The sequence below is a fragment of the Charadrius vociferus genome, unplaced genomic scaffold (assembly GCF_000708025.1).
Source record: "Charadrius vociferus isolate BGI_N301 unplaced genomic scaffold, ASM70802v2 scaffold97, whole genome shotgun sequence".
NCBI lineage: Eukaryota > Metazoa > Chordata > Aves > Charadriiformes > Charadriidae > Charadrius > Charadrius vociferus.
In genome coordinates this window covers 1524408-1546955 of record NW_009649316.1, presented here as the reverse complement: position 1 = coordinate 1546955, position 22548 = coordinate 1524408, and the positions used below count along the sequence as shown (strand labels likewise).

General features: G+C 40.0%; 1 protein-coding gene across 1 annotated transcript in view; it reads right to left on the bottom strand.

Annotated features, from left to right (window-relative positions):
- The window catches only part of TPK1 (thiamin pyrophosphokinase 1), a 260187-nt gene that overhangs the window by 57924 nt on the left and 179715 nt on the right, over positions 1 to 22548 (bottom strand). The window contains exon 6 of the mRNA XM_009889432.1: positions 7799 to 7910. Within this exon, the coding sequence (XP_009887734.1) occupies positions 7799 to 7910 (112 nt within the window). The remainder of the gene's footprint in view (positions 1 to 7798; positions 7911 to 22548) is intronic.

Below are 22548 nucleotides of genomic sequence, written 5' to 3'. Positions count from 1 at the left end.
ATCTAAACGGTAGCTCTCTGGCGCTCTGCAGATCTCTCTCTTCCCCAGAAGGTGCTTCGTCTTTACAACTCAAATCCTTCAGTAGCAGCAGGTTGCTTTTGATTTTCATGCGATTTTAGTATTCTCACCAATCTACTGTCACCAGACAGATGAGGATTACCTGCACCAAAGCCGGGCTGAAGCAGAACACCTATTTCCTCGTACCTCCAGGTTACATTTCCATTAGCAGGAGAGACTGAAGTAACATAGGGGATGTGAGGGAAAGAACAGCATTTAGCTCTCCTGACAACCCTCTCACCTCTATATTAATAATGAACTTAGTTTCCACAGTTGCAATGTGCCATGTCAATGTAGCTAGACGTAAATAAGTGTCTCCAGTTTACTTCAGGATGGTATTACCCAGGTTGTGGAAAGCTATCCGCTCTGTGCACAGCTGTGCTGGAGGAATCTCTCTGAGATTTTTTTATTCAACCCCTTCCTGGCAATTACTGCCTATTACTGCTGTATGGAATGATCAGATATACATGTCCCTATGTCCCATTAAAGACAGCCATCCAGCTGGGCTAAACGTACCACTGGAAGTGGTTTGAGCTAGTTCGGAAGTAAGGTACTCACATGAATCTTTCTGTAAGTGGAGTCCTACAGCAGTAACGTTGCCCCAACAGTGTGATCTGGAAGAGCATATCTGTTTATCACTTTAAAGCAGCCTTTCCAAACCGAATGCCAGGACCCTGCTACCTTGCTAAAGAAGAGCTGGAACCAAACCTCCCTCCTGCTAATTCCAAACATTCCTTGAAATATGTGGAAATGGACTGAATGTGTGACCTCAAATCCCCATTTCAAGCCCCTTCACAAAGTCTGATTGAGTTTTCAAGCTGCTGTTCGGGAAAAAACGCAAATACAGCTTTAGGGGCCCAGCACAACTGAGCGCTGTGTTCACCAGTCCTTTAATGTATGCCAAATGGTCTTTTTGGTTCAAAATCATTTCATGAAATGCTAAGCAATGCCCTCATTGTTGCTTTTGCTGACTGGCAGTAAACCAGTGGGATGCCAGGCTGCCACCATCAGAACATCTGCTTTATTGGAAAAGTATTTCAGCAGGCCTCGCCTTGTAATAAACGATGTGACCCTGGAAGGCAGACAGCAGCACTCGTGTAGGCAAATAGCTTGCCAAAGGTCAAAACCACCCAAAGCTTTGGGAGCAGCAGCATAATTTCTGTCACCCTGTCCTATCCAGGGTTTTACAGTTGTAATGAGTAACGGAAAAAATACATCACCAAAGCTCTGAAGATAGATCACAGTTGATGGGCTGGGAGTATTCTGCCAGTGAAGAACATAAGAAGGGAGGGAAGGAGAGGAAAGCAGAGGAGAAGAGAATCCAGCTGTGAAGCTTTTTACTCCACCACTGGAAACAGAGCAACTCCTGGGAGTGCCACTTAGTTTGCCTCAGTCAGAATGAATCGGGGCAGCAAAATGCGCCATATAAACTATTTCAGTTATGAAACAAGTTACAGAACGCTTATACAAACAGCTTCACTAGCACACAGATACTTGCCCATTGTCCTAATTTACAGCCTTTTCCAGAACAGTCCTTCACCCTCTGACTTTTTTTTTAAGGAGAGAGTTACTTCTTTTCTTTTGTCTTTTTGACTCCACATTTCTCCTGAGACGTAAAACCCTACTGCTTTTGTAATCTTTTTGTTCCATTCCCAATGCAACATCAACAAAATCCCAAATGAAGTAAAACAGTGAACAAAACACTGCAAACATTTCAATTTTACTAACAATGTAAACAGCATCAAAAAGATTTTGGATCCTGTTTATCTACCAGTGAAGTTAGTAGTCACTGGATGCTCTGTTGCTACAGTTAGAGAAAGGTCTTGCTCCCCTTGTTTTTGCTATTGCCTTTTGAAGTGAAATGACAGTGGTGCTCTTTTGAATGGTAGCATTTTACAGCAATTTAACTTCCTACCCAAAGAAGCAAATTTGCATGAAAATTATCTGGAAAGCACAATCACATACACACACGGTTTACATATATATATATATATAAACCAGCATTATCAGTACAGGTATGACATACAGTGTATCAAAGGTCATAGGGATGAAAAGTAAATTAGTTGGCAAGGTTTTTTTCTACAGTAATTTCCCAGAATAGGAACCATTTCCTAGGAAAGCCTACCATTACCCTCCAACCTCATATATGATGAACATTGCAGGTGATTTGTACCTTCGTTCTTATTCACCTTCCATGAAAGCACCACTGAGGACCTAATGAAGAATGCTGGGTAATTCTGGCATTATTAGATTTTTTGTTATTTATTTATTAGACATGGGAGCTGTTATCAGCAAGCAGCCAGGTGAGTCAAATCAGATAAAGCATTATCTGATTCCTGTGCTGTAAATCAGATTTTAATAGAGAAAAGATCTGTATTCCTTTGGGATTGGAAAGAATATGTTTATAATGTGTTCTGAATGTGTGCTGCACAATAGCAAGTATGGATAAAAAAATATTTTCTCCAATCATTTTTCCACTTTCTTCTCCAAGTTGTTTCAGCCATAAGATGAGAACTAAAATAAATGAAATTTCTGTTCGTGCCAAGTCCTAGCAAATAATTGAGATAAGCATGCGTAAAATCATGCATACTTGTTGCATCTTCACACAGACACACAAAAAATACTGAATTCCGTGATATTAAAAACGTAATCAAGACATCATTGTTTCTCTGCTGGCAGAATAGTTTACAGATTTCAGGTTTATCTAATTCAGCCATTACAATGAGAGCTTTGGTAGCCTACTCTCAATCCCAGTACAGCTTCTGTTTTAGCTATTTATCCTTGCCTTTTTCTATTCAGAGTCTATGAAGTCTCTTGACAGGACCTGTAGATTAGATACAGATAACGTTTGACTACCCCTTGAAGGTTTTACATATTTTAATCAGCAGAGTAATGTAGATATGCTCAGACAGACATCAGTGTTAAACATTAAAAACCTTGATGCAAAGCCAGCTCTTTCTTGTAATGCAGTGTTATTTGAATTCTGAGTTGCTGGAAATTATTATCTGCAAAAAAGAGGGCTCCCCTCTCACCTAATGCATCATTTTTGACTATTCAGACATAACTAAAATTCTGGAATTAGTTTATTGCCCAGACACTTAAAACCAATATTTTGAGAACTCAAAAATTACTTTTTAAAAACAAACTTGTTAGGTCATATTCAATTAATTCCCTAATAAACTACAGAAAAAGGCTTTTCATGTCATGTTTGGCTCAAAAATGCCATTTCTTTCATGATTTACATATGAAAATGAATTTATAATCAGAACATTTTATTCATTGAGGTTTATGAAGGTGTATGGTCAGAGTGCCGTTAACAAACGAACAGGGAAAGCTCTGTCCATGCCAGCCATCAGCAGCAATGCTGACATCCACGTCACACTTCAGGCATATGGAAAACAAGGAGGTGATCAGTGACAGTAAACATGACTTCACCAAAGGCAAGTCATGCCTGACAAATTTGGTGACCTTCTATGATGGGGTTACAACTTTGGTGGATAATGGGAGAGCAACAGACTTCATCTACCAGGACTTATGCAAAGTGTTTGACACTGTCCCACACAGTATCCTGGCCTCTAAATTGGAGTATCATGAATTTGATGGATGGACCACTCAGTGGATAAGGAACTGCCTGGATGGTCACACTCCAAGAGTCAATGGCTCGATGTCCAAGTGGAAACCAGTGACGAGTGGCATTCCTCAGGGGTCGGTACTGGGACCAGTGCTGTTCAACATCTTTTTTGGCAACACGGACAGTGGGATTGAGTGCACCCTCAGCAAGTTTGCTAATGACACCAAGCTGTGTGGTGCAGTTGACATGCTGGAGGGGAGGGATGCCATCCAGAGAGACCTGGACAAGCTTGAAAGGTGGGCCCGGGCCAACCTCAGGAAGTTCAATCAGGCCAAGTACAAGTTCCTGCATGTGGGTCAGGGCAATTGCAAGCTGAGCAGAGAATGGACTGAAACCTGCCCTGAGGAGAAGGACTTAGGGGTGTTGGTGGATGGGAAGCTCAACATGAGTCGGCAATGTGTGCTTGCAGCCCAGAAAGCCAATCATGTCCTGGGCTGCATCAAAGAAGCGTGGCCAGTTGAGTGAGATGATTCTGCCCCTCTACTCCACTCTCGTGAAACCCCACCCGGAGTACTGCACCCAGCTCTGGAGTCCTCAGCACAAGAAGGACGTGGACCTGTCCAGAGGATGGCTACGAAGATGATCAGAGGGCTGGAGCAACTCTGCTATGAAGACAGGCTGAGAGAGTTGGGGCTGTTCAGTCTGAAGAAGAGAAGGCTCTGGGGAGACCTTATAGCAGCCTTCCAGTATCTGAAGGGGACCTACAAGAAAGCTGGAGAGGGACTTTTTATAAGGGCATGTAGTGATAGGACGAGGGGTAATGGTTTTAAACTGGAAGAGGGCAGGTTTAGAATAGATATCAGGAAGAAATTTTCACTATGAGAGTGGTGAGGCACTGGAACACGTTGTCCAGAGAAATTGTTGAGGCCCCATCCCTGGAAGTGTTCAAGGCCAGGTTGGATGGGGCTTTGCACAACCTGGTCTAGTGGGAGGTGTCCCTGCCCATGGCAGGGGGCTTGGAACTAGATGATCTTTAAGGTCCCTTCCAACCTAACTCATTCTATGTTTCTATGATCTTCTCATTCCCTTTTCTTCCCAGGTGAGCCTTTGATTCTCCATCACAATCTACAGGAGGAATAACATTTTTAAAAGTAACTGCAAAACTACAGGCAGCACAGAAGTCATGAACACAATGAAAGCTAACATCAAACTTAGGCTATCTGAATGTAAGTCTTATTTATTAGGGAAAAATTCAACCAAGTCACAACTAACCACATGCTGCATTGGATATATTAGTTTCCCTTTTGGGGGATACAACCACACCCTTATTTGTTTTATCAGTATCTCAACAATAACCTGATTCAAAATCTGTATGTGAATCTATAAAGGTTAGCTTTAGTCACTTGGGCACAAGAGCAGTTCCAGGTTGTAATGACCTTGGTGTCCCAGATGATAGATTAAACATCTTCAAGGAAGACCAGATCACTTTTGGTTTTATAAATCTGTGATGATAATGAAGAGAAATAAATGAAGGAACTACGACCAGTGAGAAACATGAATACTGAGACTGAAATTGCAGCCTGTAATGGGGTGCAGTGTACAAATCCTGGTGGACAACAGGATGACCATGAGCCAACAATGTGCCCTGGCGGCCAAGATGGCAAATGGCATCCTGGGTTGCATCAGGAAAAGTGTGGCCAGCAGGTCGAGGCAGGTCATCCTCCCCCTCTACTCTGCCCTGGTGAGGCCGCATCTGGAATACTGCATCCAGTTCTGGGCTCCCCAGTTCAAGAAGGACAGAGATCTGCTGGAGAGGGTCCAGCAACGGGCTACAAAGATGATTAGGGGATTGGAACATCTCTCATATGAGGAAAGGCTTAGGGACTTGGTCTCTTTAGTCTAGAGAAAAGAAGATTGAGGGGGGATCTTATTAATACTTACAAATACTTAAAGGGAGGGTGCCAGGGGGATGGAAGCAGTCTTTTTTCAGTGGTGCCCAGTGACAGGACTAGGGGTAATGGGCACAAGCTTGAACATAGGAATTTCCATCTTAACATGAGGAGGAACTTCTTTACCTTGAGGGTAGTGGAGCACTGGAACAGGCTGCCCAGAGAGGTGGTGGAGTCTCCCACTCTGGAAACATTCAAAACCCGCCTGGACGCCGTCCTGTGCAACCTGTTGTAGGTGACCCTGCTCTGGCGGGGGGGTTGGACTAGATGATCTCCAGAGGTCCCTTCCAACCCTAACCATTCTGTGATTCTGTGATTCTGTAATCACTAAGGAAAACACTGTAAAGGTCTGAGGTTTCCTTTTGGAAACTGACAGCAACAAGTACTGGGAGAAGCAGAGATGCTGATGTTATGTTAATATGCAGGAAACAGTCACTTAAGTACTTTTTTCTCCCCCCGAAAAAGAAAAAAAAAAAGACCAAATTAAGTATAATATAAATCCTTGTAGGTCCATATCTAGCTATTCCCCTAAGTAACCTGAAGAAGTTTATTACAGCACAACCAGAATAACAAATATCAAAGAAACTGATGTCTCAACACAATGCTAGATACAAACTTACTATTTGTTACCACTGAACTTCCCACTGTGTTCCCCTCCAGCTGGCACAGCTAGACTCCTAAGGTCTTTCTCCTTAGGTTCACCAGGTCAGGCAGTCATAATTTAGTAGTAACAAAGTCATGTAATTTGTGGGAGCAGACAGAGCACCATTAAAATTACCATCTTTCTAACGAGCACCTTGTAAATCTGATGAAATTTCTGTCATTAAACTAAAAAAAAAACCTGATGTATCTGAAAAATAACTTTTTTTTTTTTAAACTCATAATCAAAACTGCAAGAAAGAACAGCAACCTCACAGAATCTACCACACTTTGCTCCACACAGTAGCCTTTTGCAAAGTGACATAGGCTTCAGAAATGCTCCCTTGATTAACGTGAGGCTGGTTTGAGCTTCTTTCACCTCACTCTGGAGGGCAGAACATTTATGGAGAAATGAGCAGTCCCTCAGTGCAACAGGCCACAGAACCCATTGCACATCAGGAGATGAGCAGATGAAGATTCAGTACCTTACTTGTCAACTCTACTTATCAGTACAAATGAAAATATTTGACTCTTTCAAATTAAGACAGTGTCCCTTATACAATATATTCAGCTCTTACAATCCAGTTTAAAAGGATGAAAACATCACTAGCGAGACAGCTCTTCACCTGACAAGTGTCTCATGTCTTGAAATTAATGCCATATTTATATTTTTTATCATTAGCGAGCTACTAATGGCTATCACCTCCTCAACTGCACATCCTCAAACCCTCAGCGGAACAAGACACCCCCTATACCAGCACATGCGCTGCTGGCTGGCACAGTGGGTCAACCTCAGATTAGTTATTAGCCAATGAGGGCACTGCACTGCAAACTGTGAGAATGACATGCCTTTTCTACATGGGATGGCTCTAAAGTCTGGCCATGGAAATCAGACTGCAAAACCAGAGCTTCTCAATCATTGCTTTGGTTTCCTTAAGTTTTAACAAATCTTTATCTAAATTATTCCATTGCTTTCCTGAACAAATGCATCCTGAGTGACTCAGTGTGGGAGGAAGAAGATTGTTTCAATGTTTTTTGGTCAAGAAACCTCCTTTCTCTACAGATAAATGTCCTTGTTCTAGAGCAAATGCACCTTTTCCTACTTTAAAATAAGAAAAGGATCTATTCATTCAGAGTTGACAAACAGAAAATATACGTGAAGCAGTTCAGGGGAAGTGAGGTAGCTTTAATAATCTGTATCACACTATTATTTGTTGTAACTTTATGGCTTATAACCAGGAGTTTAGGCACTCGCGGCTTCCCATCCCTGGAGGGAAATGTATCAAGATGGTAATGTATCATGACCTCAACAAATGCTCTATTTAAACAGCACAATGACTCTCAAATGGAAAACATGTTTCTGCCTGCCATATCTCGAGTTTAAATATATTTGTCTCTTTTTTGTTTTGGGTTTTTTTTGTTTTGTTTTGTTTTTAAACATTTCTAGAAAAAACTGGCCTGGCAGGGATTCAATGCCATGTTCCACCTTCAAACACATAGGGCTCTTCAGCACTGGTGAAGCTGGTGGAAATGTGCAGCTAGGATAATGCTAAACCCACAGACCCGGAGGCATCTGACTTACTGAGGTTCCACTTGAGGCCTGTCGTGGTCACGCTCTCGCAGGAGCTCCCGATGGGGATGAGGCCGCACCAGGCACCTTCCAGTCCCGTGTCCACATGCAGCTTGTGCTTGCCCTGCAAGACAGAAGGGCCTCTGGAGTCAGTGCTTGCCAGGGACTCAAATGGCATTTGCCAACAGACCTTGCAAATAAAACAGAAAGCACTTAGATGCAGACAGATCCAGAATGTTCTCCAAAGGCTCAGGAATATTTGGCTGCAGGAATTCAGGTCCTTGATGTTTACAGAGGGAAGAGAGACATGCGCTTAGGTTCCAGACCTCAGGGCTTTCAGAAGGTTTGTTCCTGGGCTTTTCTAAGCAGAGTCTGGCTTTGCTTATTCTTCCCTGGCATTTTTTGAAGAGGCACTTCTGTCAAAGCTAGGCTCTTTATTCCTGTGAAATGAAGGCGTCCTGACCCATTCATTCATTTTTTTCCTCATCTAAACAGCTGTGTTTCACCTCCTAAACAACACTAGTCAAAGCACCACTGAAACGCCTTCATTATTTTGACAACATCTGTAAAATTTCAGGTACTTCTTCAGGCATATACCCCTCCCAGAAGGAAGAATATGTACAGAAACTTAACTAGGTGCTAGAGAAATTAAGCTAAATATTTAGAGTAACATGCTCACACTAAGTGAGAACAACAAAGTGAAATTAAAATGCATTTTTAGTACATCAAAGACAAATTCATCTTGTAACTATCAAGTTCATGGGATGTAGCAGAAGCAGTAGCTATTAATGATGATGTATTTGTGACCAAGCTCTTAATTAGTACTTATACACCCTGTGTGAACATCTTGCGGGGTATCAGCATATGAACAGTTGCAAGGAAGAGTAGATAGTGGAAATCTTTCACAGAATGAAAAAAAGACGAAGCTGAATGTTAGAGTTCTGGCACAGTTTGTTTTCTAAGAAACTAAGAAAGTGTTTATGAAAACTAATTACAAGAAAACAGCAAATGCAAAACAGTGACAAGATCAGAGGAAAAATCATCCTGTGGTTTCTTCTGCACAGGTAATTTATTCTTTCAAACAAACATGGGCTTCATCTGGGGTAAGGTTAGGATTCTTTGAAATAGAGGTTTCTTTGGGGTTTTATTTTATTCTCTTGTGGATGCACAGGCAAGTTAAACCCTTGAGCATGTCTTTAACACACAACTTCTTCATCATTATAAATAAAATCAGATATGCCTATTTATTAATCTACCAAAATAAAAGAACCCTCTGAAACCCAATAAGTATGCAGCAAGCACTCTGTTAAGCAAGAAACCAAGGTTTTATACCAAAAGAAAAAAGAACTGTTGAACCATAAAACTCAGGTAAATGTCCCAAGCAGCAAAAATACTTTCTCACAAATTTCCTTTTAGCGAATGTCTTTAAGCTTTTTTCTTATGTCCTGTCCTCTCATATGCTCATTACAAATGCCCTTGCATATATAAAGTCACTAGTTAGAAAGTCAAAACTGGAGGCGAAGTATCTTATTGCCAAGATGTTGATGTCTGAGGCGTTCGACAGCTTCTCCTGTTAATGCCAAATGCATTATGAAGAAACAACTTCAATACATGTCATGCTCTCAGTTAACAAATGAACCTTGGAAAAGCTGTCAATTAGGGAGTATCAGATTGCATAGCTTAAGCCTGTTTGATTGTTTGCAGAGCAACACGAAAACCAATCCAATATCATCTATCTTCTCAGGGTGTCCAGGTTCATGCGGTGATGAGCTGTGTATTTCTATAGTGGTTGTGAATGCTTGCCTGCCAAATTCAGAGGTGTAACAAATTCAGTCTTGATAACCTTTTAGCTATGCAATATGCCATGCTACTTCTCTCTCGTGGTAGGGAGGGAGGAAGGAAGGGAGAGGAGAGGTACAAGTACAAGCTCTCTTGTTACGTGACCACAGATATTGTCTATAATGAAGTTTATGGTCAAGGAGACAACAAAGGGGTGGGACTGCCTGTTCCCAACAAATGTACGTATCGCTGCTCAGAGCTTCTCAAGGAAAGCAGCAAACTCGCTACATTTGTCAATTAGTTAAGGAATATGAAAAAGAGAGATAAAAGTTACTGGATTGACAGAGAACCTCATTAAGTCCTGTATTCTCAAAAACTGTGTCTACCCACTATTAGGTGTGCATTTCCTATTTTATGACATTCTGGCCCATCTTACAGATAAGTATTCAATTTAAGTTACATTTATGCAAAAATCTGTTATTCTGTTCTCATTAAATAAATCTTTCTAACAAAAGATGTCATTATCAGATGTTGCCAATATCTAAGATTTTATCAGGAGCCTTTCACTGCCTGATACTTCCCTAAAAATCTCAGTTCACATGTCCCAGTGATTATGTGAGAATCTTGATTGTCTTTCCTAAAAGCACATTTTCTAGCCCTCAGTTGTTATGAGAAATTTCAAACTAGGAGCCCAAAGGGCTAAACCCAAGACAGCACGGAAACAGGAACTGAAATATTAAAATGCAAATTATTTTTTAAAATACCTCTCGACTGTTAAGTCAAACTCATGGCTTAGGGATTGGTTCATTGATATTACACAAGACAGTTTTTAAGACTTTTCTTTAAATAGATCAGTATGGCATCTTAATATTATTGAGGACAGCAGGGATAGAAAAGGGGAACGGTCATTGAGGGGAAAAAACCCAAACAAAAAACTCTAAATGACTTGCTCATTTTTGCCAAAAATATTACGCAGCCAATGCTTTTGTAGAGTAAGGCTCTAAAGTCAAAGTACGGTGAGTTTGCCACAGGGGAAATGAGGTGCCCAAGCTCATCTTCAAATTTTCAAGTACAGATCTTTCAACCAAGCAAGATGGAACTGATATTTGCAGGAGGAAGGGAGGATCAGAGCTTGCAATTTGCCAATACAAGTAATAATTTGTTCTATTTAAATCTCTGTGATTAAAGGAAAAATTATATACTGGCACTTAAAATATGACACTGTTTTCAGTTTCTGTAGAACTCAAAGTTCCAAAATTAGTATTAAAAAGAAAACCAAAGTTTGACTAAATAAATCTCTCCTCCTTAGTTTTTTTTTTTGCCTCTGTAGGTGGTAACTGAAATATTTTCACATTTAACTTAAGAATCAAATATTACCATGTTTGAACGATACTAGTGATAAAATAATGGCAAAGAATACAGCTGCATTGATTTTTGTCTTATTAAGTCAGTTTTGAAAAACATTGATCAATCTTCAGCATTGATTTTTTTTTCTTCATTTTGTCTCTGATGCTGGGAAATAAGATCAATTTCTAAGTTCAGCAATAAGAAGAAAATGTCAGAAGACATTTTAGAGAATGTTTCATCCATATAGGTTAAACTTCTCCTTTTGATTCTGATGTCTTGTGTTACAAGAAAGCATTTAAGCAGTAGTGGTTACATATACCCCCACTCTAACGCTGTTGTTGACAAGGAAAGACCTAAAGACATAGTTGTTCTCCTAACTCAAATGAAGAGAAATCTGATTGCCAGGAACTCATATACCTAACCCTATCCAAGGTTGTAAGGCGCTAAAATCCTTAGTCAGAAATTTGCAAGCTGAAAAGCGTATGAACAAGTATCAAGATAAAAGCTGATAGCTTCTATGCATGCACAGATACCCCATGGGCACTTCATAAAAGTATAGAGTAAATTACTCCTCCAAGTGCTTTCCAGACCAACTTGACCAAATGTATTGCAATAAATGTATACTCTAAAACAGATATCAAAGAACAGAATGTTATGAAAGAGAGAGAGAATGGGGACTGTTCTTCAGTACTGCATTCTGAAGGGACCTGAAGGAGGGAAACCTGGAACCTGGCAGGTTGAAACTGGACAGAGGGGAGAGGCATGAAGCCAGTTAACAAGATGCTGGAGAAGAATAAGGAATTAAAATTAAGCTTTAAAAATCAAATGAAGAAAAATATAATAAACAGATCTTGGACTGAAGGACTAGGACATGTGAAAGGTAACAGGGAAGGAAAAGGAACGAGTTACAGGATTAGAGGACAAAGCAACCTTATTTCAATTTGCAGGCTGCCCTGATAGTTTGCTGAGTATAAATACATGTACTGAATCACTTAACTCCTAGAAGTCACCGATTTTCTCAACAGTATACTTTCACCTGTGCTTGCTGTGAGATCTGGGACTACAGAGAAACAGGATTTCTTGACATCTGGCCAACTGCCCTATGATACCTTCTCCACTAGCTAGATCTTGTTTTCCGTGATCTTTTGACAAAACATCTTTTTGTATCAGCTTTATTTCAATGATTACTCTATAGATGGCAGCACACACTTGAAAACAACAGCAGCAAAAAACTAAATACAGATGTCATAGTGTTACCCAGGGAAAAGGCAAAAAACACAATCTGTTTTAGTACATAAACATCTGGGTGCAGAAAACAGCATATAGATAAAAGACTCAGAAATGTGGGGAAATTGACACGATCACCAAAGACTGCAGAAGAAAGAAGGAGGAAAGGAACAAAGATGAAACCAAGCTGAGAACATTTATGTTTAAAATCAAGTATCATGATTGGCAATAAAGTAAAAACAAAGTTCCAGAAATATTTCTACTAATCATTAGTTGTGTAAGAGCTTGACTTAACAATAATAAAAGCTTTTAGGCTGAGATTCTGAACGTGATAAATACAGCCATTTTTTTCTAAAAGGATGTATTTAAGAAGAGCTATTTTGTTGTAACCCTAAAATATCATCGATTGTCTTTCCAAACAAATACATATAGTGCCAAGTTGCTATTACATGAATGCTATTCACAGAACATTATTTGAGCCAACGAGGCTTTTTGTTGCTGTTGAAAATAAAAGTATCCATAGTTACAGTGAAAACTCAGAAGTCTGAAAGCTCTTGTATATCATATCAATGACTGCTTAAACTCCTATGGAAAAAACAGCAAATTTATTGTACTTCAAAACAACATTCAAAAATGTTGGACCAAATCTTGCTGATCATTACTATCAAACGGTAGTAGTGCTCCTGTACTGAAATGGATAGACTTCAGTGTAACAGTTATTTGCAAGACAGAGCCCCACCAAGCCTACCCTTCAAGAGGAGGACTTCATAAAATGATGAGTCTATAGTGAATAAAATCCCAGGCAGCAGAGAGAGAATAAATTATAATCACTATTAGACCCAATTAATGAACACATCTGCTTCAAACCAATTTATGGTTAGGGTATAGAAAGAAATCTCTGTGGAGGTAAGTGCCACTAAACCGGTAAGATTTACTATACCCTGAGGTTATACATTTAAGCAGTTGCTACTGTATATCTAATGTACAAATTATCCACAAAGACCAAATGATCCAGAGTTTCATACATTCACACATGAACTTTTTCTACAGGCCTAATAAAACTCTCCTGAGAGTACACTTCTCACGTGATACCAATGACATGTTTTACTGAGCACAGGAGGTGCGTCCCTTGTTTGCTCATCACCTGTTGCAGCGCAAGCAAGTAAAACCAACTCTGTCTTCTGCAGTCAAGCCTGTATGACTGACAAGAAAACAGTGATCACAGGTGCAAAAAATGCGAAAGTGTATTTCTCTCCAGAGACTGAAAGCAGTTAAAACTGCCAGCAGCGTAGACACTGCTAACATGCACACAAATGAAGTGATGAAAACACTTTCTCAAGCAAATAAGATATCTGGGAATACAAAAGCTACTTTAAAAGGGAGTTTGGGTGGTTTAATCTCTTTTCACAGACATATCTTAAAGATTGACAAATGCCATAAATACTAATTCTTGTTCTGCTCTGAATACTACCCCAAAGAAAAACTCATTCTGTCGAAACTTCCCACTCGCAAATGAAATTCCACAACAGTCTATCATAAATCAATGCAAAATACACCACAAATGCAGCGTGAAACTACAATAATCAAGAACTGCCTGGTCCTCCTCTAAATTCAAGCAAGCCTTACACTGGCCCAGTGTGACATTTTATCCTTGAGCTTGTGCATTTGATGCCCTATCCTCAGCAGGCCCATCATTATAGGTTTAATTAGCATTTTTAGTGATGCCCTAAAAAATCAGAACCATTTTCTTTATATCCATTTATGAGACTACAGAGAATAATAGATTGCAGATAGGAGTGAAAAGTAGACAAGCTGCTGAAGATTTCATATTGCCTGTACAATTATTATGCGATGTTGCAGTTAAATTGTCAATCTAGAGGGGCCTTTACTAAGGGCACTAATATTCTATAATTCCTAAGTGATGAAAATTACAGCATAATCTTTCTCACCATCCACCAGTTCATAACACATTTAGTGTCACTGCTCATTCTTTTTTGTGCATTTCTACAGGACAAGAGTCCAGAGGATCTCTTCTACCTAGACTACATTTTCCTTGGTACTAGAGAAGTGTGGGAGTTAATTTAAAAGACAGGATATTGTTCACCTAATTTGTGGCAAGAAATAATTTCTTCTTCACAGCACTGAATTACTAAGTATTGCTGGAAAGCACCTTTACGCTATGTAAGAATACACAGAATTTTTGTGCAACTATATAGCGTTAGATTTTTTTTGTTTTATTTTTGAAAGTGCTTAGGCTCTGTTGCTATACAAGAAAAAAAGTATGATTACCAAGCCTAATGCATATCAGTGTTTACTAACATATTCTATATAACAATATTTGATACATGTTTTTTTGTTGTTTGGATTGCTCTGATAGGGTTGCTTTCTCCGTGCATCATGCTTTCTCTTTACTATTACAGCTACTCTGTCTTCCCTTTTGCATAGTTCTTCACAGTCCATCCTGTGATGGAGCCTATCCGTCCTGTTTAGGGGGAAGAGATTAAATGATTAATTTTTCCTTTCATCAACTACTGGCCATTTGAATCTTGGCTGGCTGTTGTAGCGGGTGCCTTCCTGGGCAAATCTCCATAGCTCTCCTCCAAAATCTCACTTAAAAATCTTCTCTACCACATGAGCAAGAAGAATGATCAACAGATTGCTGGTCAACACCTTCTTATAGTTTCTTGTACTCCTCAATCTACATCCACATGATGCCCTTGCTTTTTTTTGTATTATACCATGCAGCAAATCATAAGCCCACAAATCCTCTTACATACCACCATGCTTTTAGTAGAACATGGCTTCATATTCAGGGGCTTCATGTTACGATTAGAGGCTTCATAAAGGCCTAGCCTCTATAATTTCTTCAGTGCAAACAAACTGATGGCCACAGTTCTTTGCACTGAGCCAGGGAATCTCACAAATACTCTTTTCTCCCTTTCATTTCTGACTGTTACTTTCACATACCTCTGGGTAAGAAAGGCTTGAACTAGTGAAGAATGAACTTCTGAGACAACTTTTAGTATCCCTTTTTGATGTCAATAACAGGAAGGAATAATTTGCCATTATTATAATGATATTCATTGACTTAGGATAAGAAAACATATCTATTTTCAGTAGACAGGGAAATAGTTTCTGCTTTATAACTGCAGGCTTTGAAGAAGGGTTATGCCCCAGATCTTGTGCTAGCAATGACTAACTGCTTGTCTCTACACCCATGAAATTCAAAGACCTTTTGCTCAGGTCAGGAAAAACAAACATAATTAAAGAAACTTCAAGCTGGCCATTCAAACATATAATTTTTTTTCCCCTCTTTTTTCCACATTCCCCCCATTTTCTTGTATAGCTAAGCAGTCAGTTGGAGATTACAGTCCACACAAAAATCCATTCTTTTCTTGGAGCACATGATGAGGAAATAGAATATTGTATTACCCTGCACTCTGTTTCCTCCTTTATGAATCACACTTGGATAGGGGTCTGAAGTTTATTTGCAACAACCTTTTTATAATGGACATAGCTTCAGTGCCCTTTCAATGGGAACTGCACCCACGCCGTCAGTGTCATCAGTGACAGATTTGATCCTCAGAATACCAGGAATATTCACAAGCACACTAAAATCATTCAAAGTAGGCCAACCTGAGTCCTAAATCTTTGACAGTGATTTCTTACCAGCAACAGATACAGTCAGCCTGGCATCTTTTCTCACAAGACTTTGAAGCTCTGAAAGCTGAATGCATCTTTTCAGCACCCCATTTGTTATCACAGTTATAATTCTGAGGGAACATCCCACTGGCATATTTAAAATATCACCAAAAGGAAGAATAAATTGTATTGTCTAGTAGACAATGAAAGAACAAAGTCCACACGTGGCATTTATCTTCTGCCTTCCTTAGACCTATGTGAAGGACTTCTTATATCCCCTAATAAGAGGCTTCGCCTCTCCTCTCCTCTCCTCTCCTCTCCTCTCCTCTCCTCTCCTTTCTCCCTTCCCTGTGCTCACCATGAGTTGAATAATGATGAGACCGTTATTTGCAAGATATGCCAGGGATTTTTCAGCTCCAAAACCAGTTTCAAGGATACAAATCACAAAGGTTACAAGTGGAAACAGGATTTAATTTAATTTTTCTGAATCTATTTCAGAGCTGATGCTCACAAGCATGAACACAATGTGCATGTGTAGCCAGGAGCAGGCTGATGCATTCTTCAGTTTAGCTTGAAAAAACTTGCAGTCTGGCATGGCAAAGGGAAGCCACAGAGCCGCAGGCAAGAACAGAGCCAAAAGGGCCCAGAGGAGCCCTGGCAAGGGACCGTGCTCAGTGCTGCAGAGGAAAGGCAAAAAACACCCGGGGACACTTGCTAGCCCACCATGGGGGAAAAAAAGCCTTTCTCCTGCAGCTGCAGTGCACAAGAGGCCATCTTCATGGTGCATGAGCAGCAGGCAGTAACCTGGCCAAAATGGAGGAGAGGAGCCCCAACAAGTGGTCATGCTCAGTCCCGCAGAGGAAGGCAAGCTCAGTGTGAAGAGACAGGCCCTTGAATGTGTCCCTAATATGCTTTAACTTTTGGTCAGCCCTGAAGTGATCAGGCAGTTGGACCAGATGATCGCTGTAGGTCCCTTCCAACTGACCTATCCTATCCTATCCTATCCTATCCTATCCTATCCTATCCTATCCTATCCTATCCTATCCTATCCTATCCTATCCTATCCTATCCTATCCTACCCTACCCTACCCCACCCTACCCTACCCTATGCTATTCTATCTCTTCTTATTTACTGTTTGGGAATAAAATAGAATTTGAACCCATGAAACAAGACCACCGTAGAACAAGTAATGCCATACTAAATACACAGTAATATGATGCAAGAAAACCCCTACCATAAAACCATAAAATAAGGGCCAACAGAATGACAGATTGCTGTAAAAATGATACACAGCTCACCCTGCCAAATGCTGAAAGGCTGGAACAAGTAATACTGCCTATTTAGGCCCTTTGACTCATATTTATTGCATTTTCTGAATATAAAAATTTTCAGTCTGTTTCACACAATAGCAAGTCAGACCCCATCTTCTGGAAGAGGAGCTGAGCCCTCATATAAAACAGAAACTTGCTAGGGCAAATCTATTTGCAGCCTGTGTTGATGACATGGAAGAATCAAATTAATTTCTTCCATCACGAAACTATCAAAAAAAGAAACAAAAAGACAAGCTAGAAAGAAAACATATGGCAAAATCATTGAAAAATCTAAAAGCTAAACAATTAATTTCAAGATATTTAAAGCACTATTAAACTTCAGGAGAACTACAAATTGGTGCCTCTTATTAAATAATACATAATCAAGGATCATTTATGGAATTAGGTGTATCACTCTTGAATACTAGCTTTCCTTCCTTCCTAATCTTCTCTAGTTACATCTCCCTCATGGAAAGCATTCACATGATTTCATTGCTGCTACTGCTACATGAAGCAAGATGCCTTTGGGCTAGTACTAGGACAGAATTGCATTCAAACCATTTAAGATTTCAGAATAAAAACCCTATTGCTTGCCTCAAAACACTACCAGCAACAAGGCCGTGGAAGTTTGCAGACCGAGAGAATTTTTCTGCTAATAGAAAATACATTGTCTTCCAACAAATCTCTAAGGCCTACACACGGTACAAAATGGAATTTGAAAGTGCATTTTCATTTAGTGTTAAACAAACTAGCTAGTGTCCTGAGAACTGGACAGTGGGAAAGATGGTGGTGTAATTTCCGACAGTAGATACTTAGTTTCCTCTGAGAATTAGGTCTTTGTATTTCTTAGTGCTGATTTTGGATCCTCAATACTATACACTCACCTCCTCAATTTAAATTACAAATTAAGATAAACGAAATGCAATACCTACAGGTATATTCATTTCCCAGCTTTACGGTATGCTTATGAACACTTTAGACAAATTTCATAGGGGAATATATGGATCGAGACTTACTGTATTTATGTGAACAGTCCTCATTATATAAAAACAATGTGTGGTTGACTGTGAATGTATCTGTCTGTCCATTTGTCCATACCTTTGTCTACTTTAGGGAAAAAATTTTGACCTTGAATAGTAAGACAATCTTCTTCTATCTAATGACAAATGTTCCTCTTTCTAAAACATATCCATGTGCATAACCTCCCTGCCCCTCAAAAATGAGCCATGGAGCTCATTTATTTTCACACTTCTTAGCAAGCTGAAGTGGTCCAGCTTTTAATACCTAAGCCTTGTATTTGTAGCTGCAGCTGCTGCAGACATCCCTTCTGCAGCTGTTGGTTGGGCTGCGCCTCTATTTCCCCCTGGTCAGCATTAGCACCTTTGAGAGCACTGCGGTGCCCAAGAGGAGCTCCAACAGCTGTCACAGGCTGGACTTGGACTTTGCACAAGCAAAGAGCAACAAAGCACTTTCTCGTTTAAAACAAAAATTAAACCCCTGCAATAGAGATACATGACAGGAATCAATGTGTGACAGGCACCAACGTGTGACAGGCAGCTGACAGTAGCAGTTTACAGCCTTTCAATGGTCGCCTCTCCAAATAGTTGTTAATAGCCAACAATCCCCATGTGGCCCTTTAGGAGGGCTGAACGTTAGCCATGTGTGTTCTGGCTACAGGGCCAAGCATGATGGCAGCATGAAATCCGACAAACAGCTTAAGGTATTCACGGAATCTCTGGAGATAAACCATCCATTTCTTCCAGGTTTTTTTTGGCGGTTTTTAGAAAGAAACCAAAAGGAAGGCGAATATAGAGTTTCAAACTTTGGTCAAGAGTATGTTGGTTAGTCAAAATGGCCAATATTGAGCACATCAGATTTAAAAAAATGCCCTCAAGAGAAAGAGTGAAACATATGTTGTTTTAAAACATAATTCACCTTGACTATGGGGGGAAAATACTATGTTTTTGTTATCAGACACTCTTATTACTAAACAGGCACTCCAGATTTCTTTTGGAAGGAAATGGCAGAAGACCCCTCTCTGATCTGGTATCACTGTAATGAAACACTCATCCATAATAACATTAATTCAATGCATAGGTTTTATTTTATTTTAAACAGTTGCAGCACCCTTGGTAGCTACCTGAGAAGCACTTGCCTAGATAATTAGTGCACATCTAGAGAGGCTGAAACGCACCAGAAGGTTTTATATGGTCACTCAGTGTAAGAATATTTAAGTAATAAATAAAATAAATTCATTTGGTTATGCTTTAGCATGGATAATGCCAAAAAAGTTGGCTAATATATTCTTTCATTTAGCTAGTGCTGCAGACTTCTCTATATTCTACAATATGTTACTAATCTAAATTACTTCTGATATTTGAGCTTAATTTAGAAAGTGTATCTTGTTAAGACCCTCAAATTGTGTCATTTCAACAAATTAACACGAGAGATTAATGTCTCAGTATTTTTTTTTATTTCAAATGAAGTTCACTAGAAGTTAAATCTGAGATGACAAATAAGATGAAATATGTTATTATTAATTTTGCATCTGTCTGGACAATAAACCAGTATGTCCTTGTCTTAGCTCTCAGATAGAACGAGGTTTGGAGAGGAATTATTTGTGACTGCATTCAAATGTGAACAACTTGTACACAATGTAGTAAGTATTCTTGGTCTCCATCTCCCCTTTAGACCAAAGGATTGTAACTTGTCTTTTTGGGATACAAGAAAGACAAAAATTCAGGTCTGCCTTCTAAATTCATGCAGCCAGTATTTCTCCATTTCTCCTTCTCCTCTCCTTTGCTTTTCTTAGGAGAGTTTCAGGACAGCCTCAAGGCCCAACACATTCTTTAGATGAATGTCTTCTGTTAGCTTCAAGAAAACATTACTTCTGGCAAAAGTGAGTTGCCACTGTTTTATCACGAGTGGTTGGTGAGGAAACAGTTTCATCTCTTTGCTCTCAGCCACCAGCTTAGGATTCCCCACAGGTTCTGAGAATGCCAAAAGGGTGTCAAAAACCAGCAAGTTTTCATTTTTTCTCACTCAAGTCCTTCCCTTGTTTGTTGGTAAAGATATTGTAAAAGCCCATAAAAATACATGTTTGAATGCATCAGGATTTCCTGTTGCCACATCTGGGCCTTAAGTGTCATGTTAAAATTTAAGTAAAATCCACAAATCTTCAATTTTAGATAAATTATCTTTTAGTGGTCAAAATGGAAGTGCAGTTGTTTCTCCCATCTGCTTCATGTCCGTCTACCTGGAAGCTTGTACTTAGATTTCAATCAGAAAAAAAAGGATGAAGAATCCAGATTTCTAAAATGCTTCCCATTGCAAACACAAATATAGCTAGACAGCAGAAATGTCACATTTGAGTGTGTTAAGTAAGACTAGAGAATTAAAAGCAAAGTTTTATTGGGGCATCAAAAGTTTTGGGGCAGCAGAACTTTTATCAAACTGGAGTGAAACTGCTGGCAAACAAAAATGATAAAGCTTTTGAGAATTTAAATAAGACTGAGAAGGAAAGCTGACAGGTGCTAAGGAGCAATCAGGTCAGACAAAGACATCTGCCAGGGATATCAGCAACATGGAGGTAACTTTGAATCCAGTAGTGGAGGACAAGACAAAAAATTAGAGCTGAAATGAAGGAGGTGCAAGCTGAAATCACAGAACTAATTTCCATAGAGGAATAAAATCCACCCAGGGGTGATAAGATATTTAAATAAAAGTATTCCTATATATAAAATGAGGGAAAACTGAAGGGCTTAAAGCTGTAAAATACAAACATACATACTAGTAGGTTTTTACTATTGGCAATTCATAGTGTGTTTACATTAACGTTTTATTTCACATCAGGGAGGGTTTGTTTTGTTTGGGGTTTTTTTTTGTTTGTTTTTGGTTTTTGTTTTAATAAAACAACCACTGTGGACTGTCTCCACATACTGTACTTTGACTCACAGAGAGCTAGAGCACGCACATCAAATTCCCTCTGGATAAAGCTAAACTGGAAGATGCTCTTCAGAAGAGCACCTAAAGAACTCTATCCAGCAACAGGCATTCACGGAATCACAGACCCAGACTAGGACTAGGCTAAAATAAAACACCCTGAAATGTGTGCAGTGTGGGCATCAGCCACCATGAAGTGTTTCAGCCCTAAGAACCTCCTTCTACTTGTCTGCACTCCTTGTTAATGTAGACACAGAGCCTGGAGATGAAGGAGGTCGGAGAGAAATGTGATAATAGTTCGAGGGCAACATCATCTGCCTCCACAGAAAGCGGCAAAAGATTACATTCAGCAAGATTTAGGAAGGCAAATTCTTGATGTCTTGAAACAATTTATGTGATGTCCTTTGCAACAATTTGTAAATGATACAGTCTATGAATACTGTGCTTTATCTTAGATATTACATTTTACAGAAAACAGGCACGCAACAAAACACCAGCTCAGGATATGTTTTTCTTGACTAGTTAGTTTGGGACTGTTGCAATATAATGCAGAGATGAACAACTGTGAAGATTTTACTTTTAAACTCTGGACAAAAAATATTGGCTCAGAGGATGCCAGATAAACCTCTGGATCCAAACAGTTTAGTTCTGGTTGTACGGAAGGACCTGGTATCCTCTGGCAAGGAGGACAGGCACTTTGTAGGAGCTGTTGGTTAAGGAAGCTGCTGAGGGTATTTGAAAAGACACATCTGCCATCATCAGAGAAGATTAAGGCTAACCATTTGACAGAACTAGAAGCAGCAAACAGTTTGCACACCAACTTCCTTAAGTGTTTTGGTTTTAATATTAAAATACACTGCAGGCCGATTTTACAAGAATGTCTGATTATTATACTGACTGCTGCTCACAGACTCCTGAAAGGAGGAATCACAGGTGTACAACAGCACTGGACCGGTGTATTAGGTTTGTATGGCAAGGTTTTGGTAGCTGGGGGGTATAGGGGTGGCTTCTGTGAGAAGCTGCTAGAAGCTTCCCTTGGACCCAATGCCAGCTGGCTCCAAGATGGACCCACCGCTGGCCAAGGCCAAGCTCATCAGTGACAATGGTAGTGCCTCTGGGATAACGTATTCAAGAAGGAGAAAAAAACCCCGTGCAATAGCAGCTGAAGAGAGGAGTGAGAATATGTGAGAGAAACAACTCTGCAGACACCGAGGTCAGTGAAGAAGGAGGGGGAGGAGGTGCTCCAGGCAGCGGAATAGAGATTCCCCTGCACCCTGTGGTGAAGACCATGGTAAGGCAGGATGTTCCCCTGCAGCCCATGGAGGTTAATGGTAGAGCAGATATCCACCTGCAGCCCATGGAGAACCCTACGTGGAGCAGGTGGATGCCTGAAGGAGCATGCGATCCCATAGGAAGCCCATGCTGGAGCAGGCTCCTGGCAAGACCTGTGGAAAGAGGAGCCCACGCTGGAGCAGATTTGACGGCAGGACTTGTGACCGTGCAGGGGACCCACA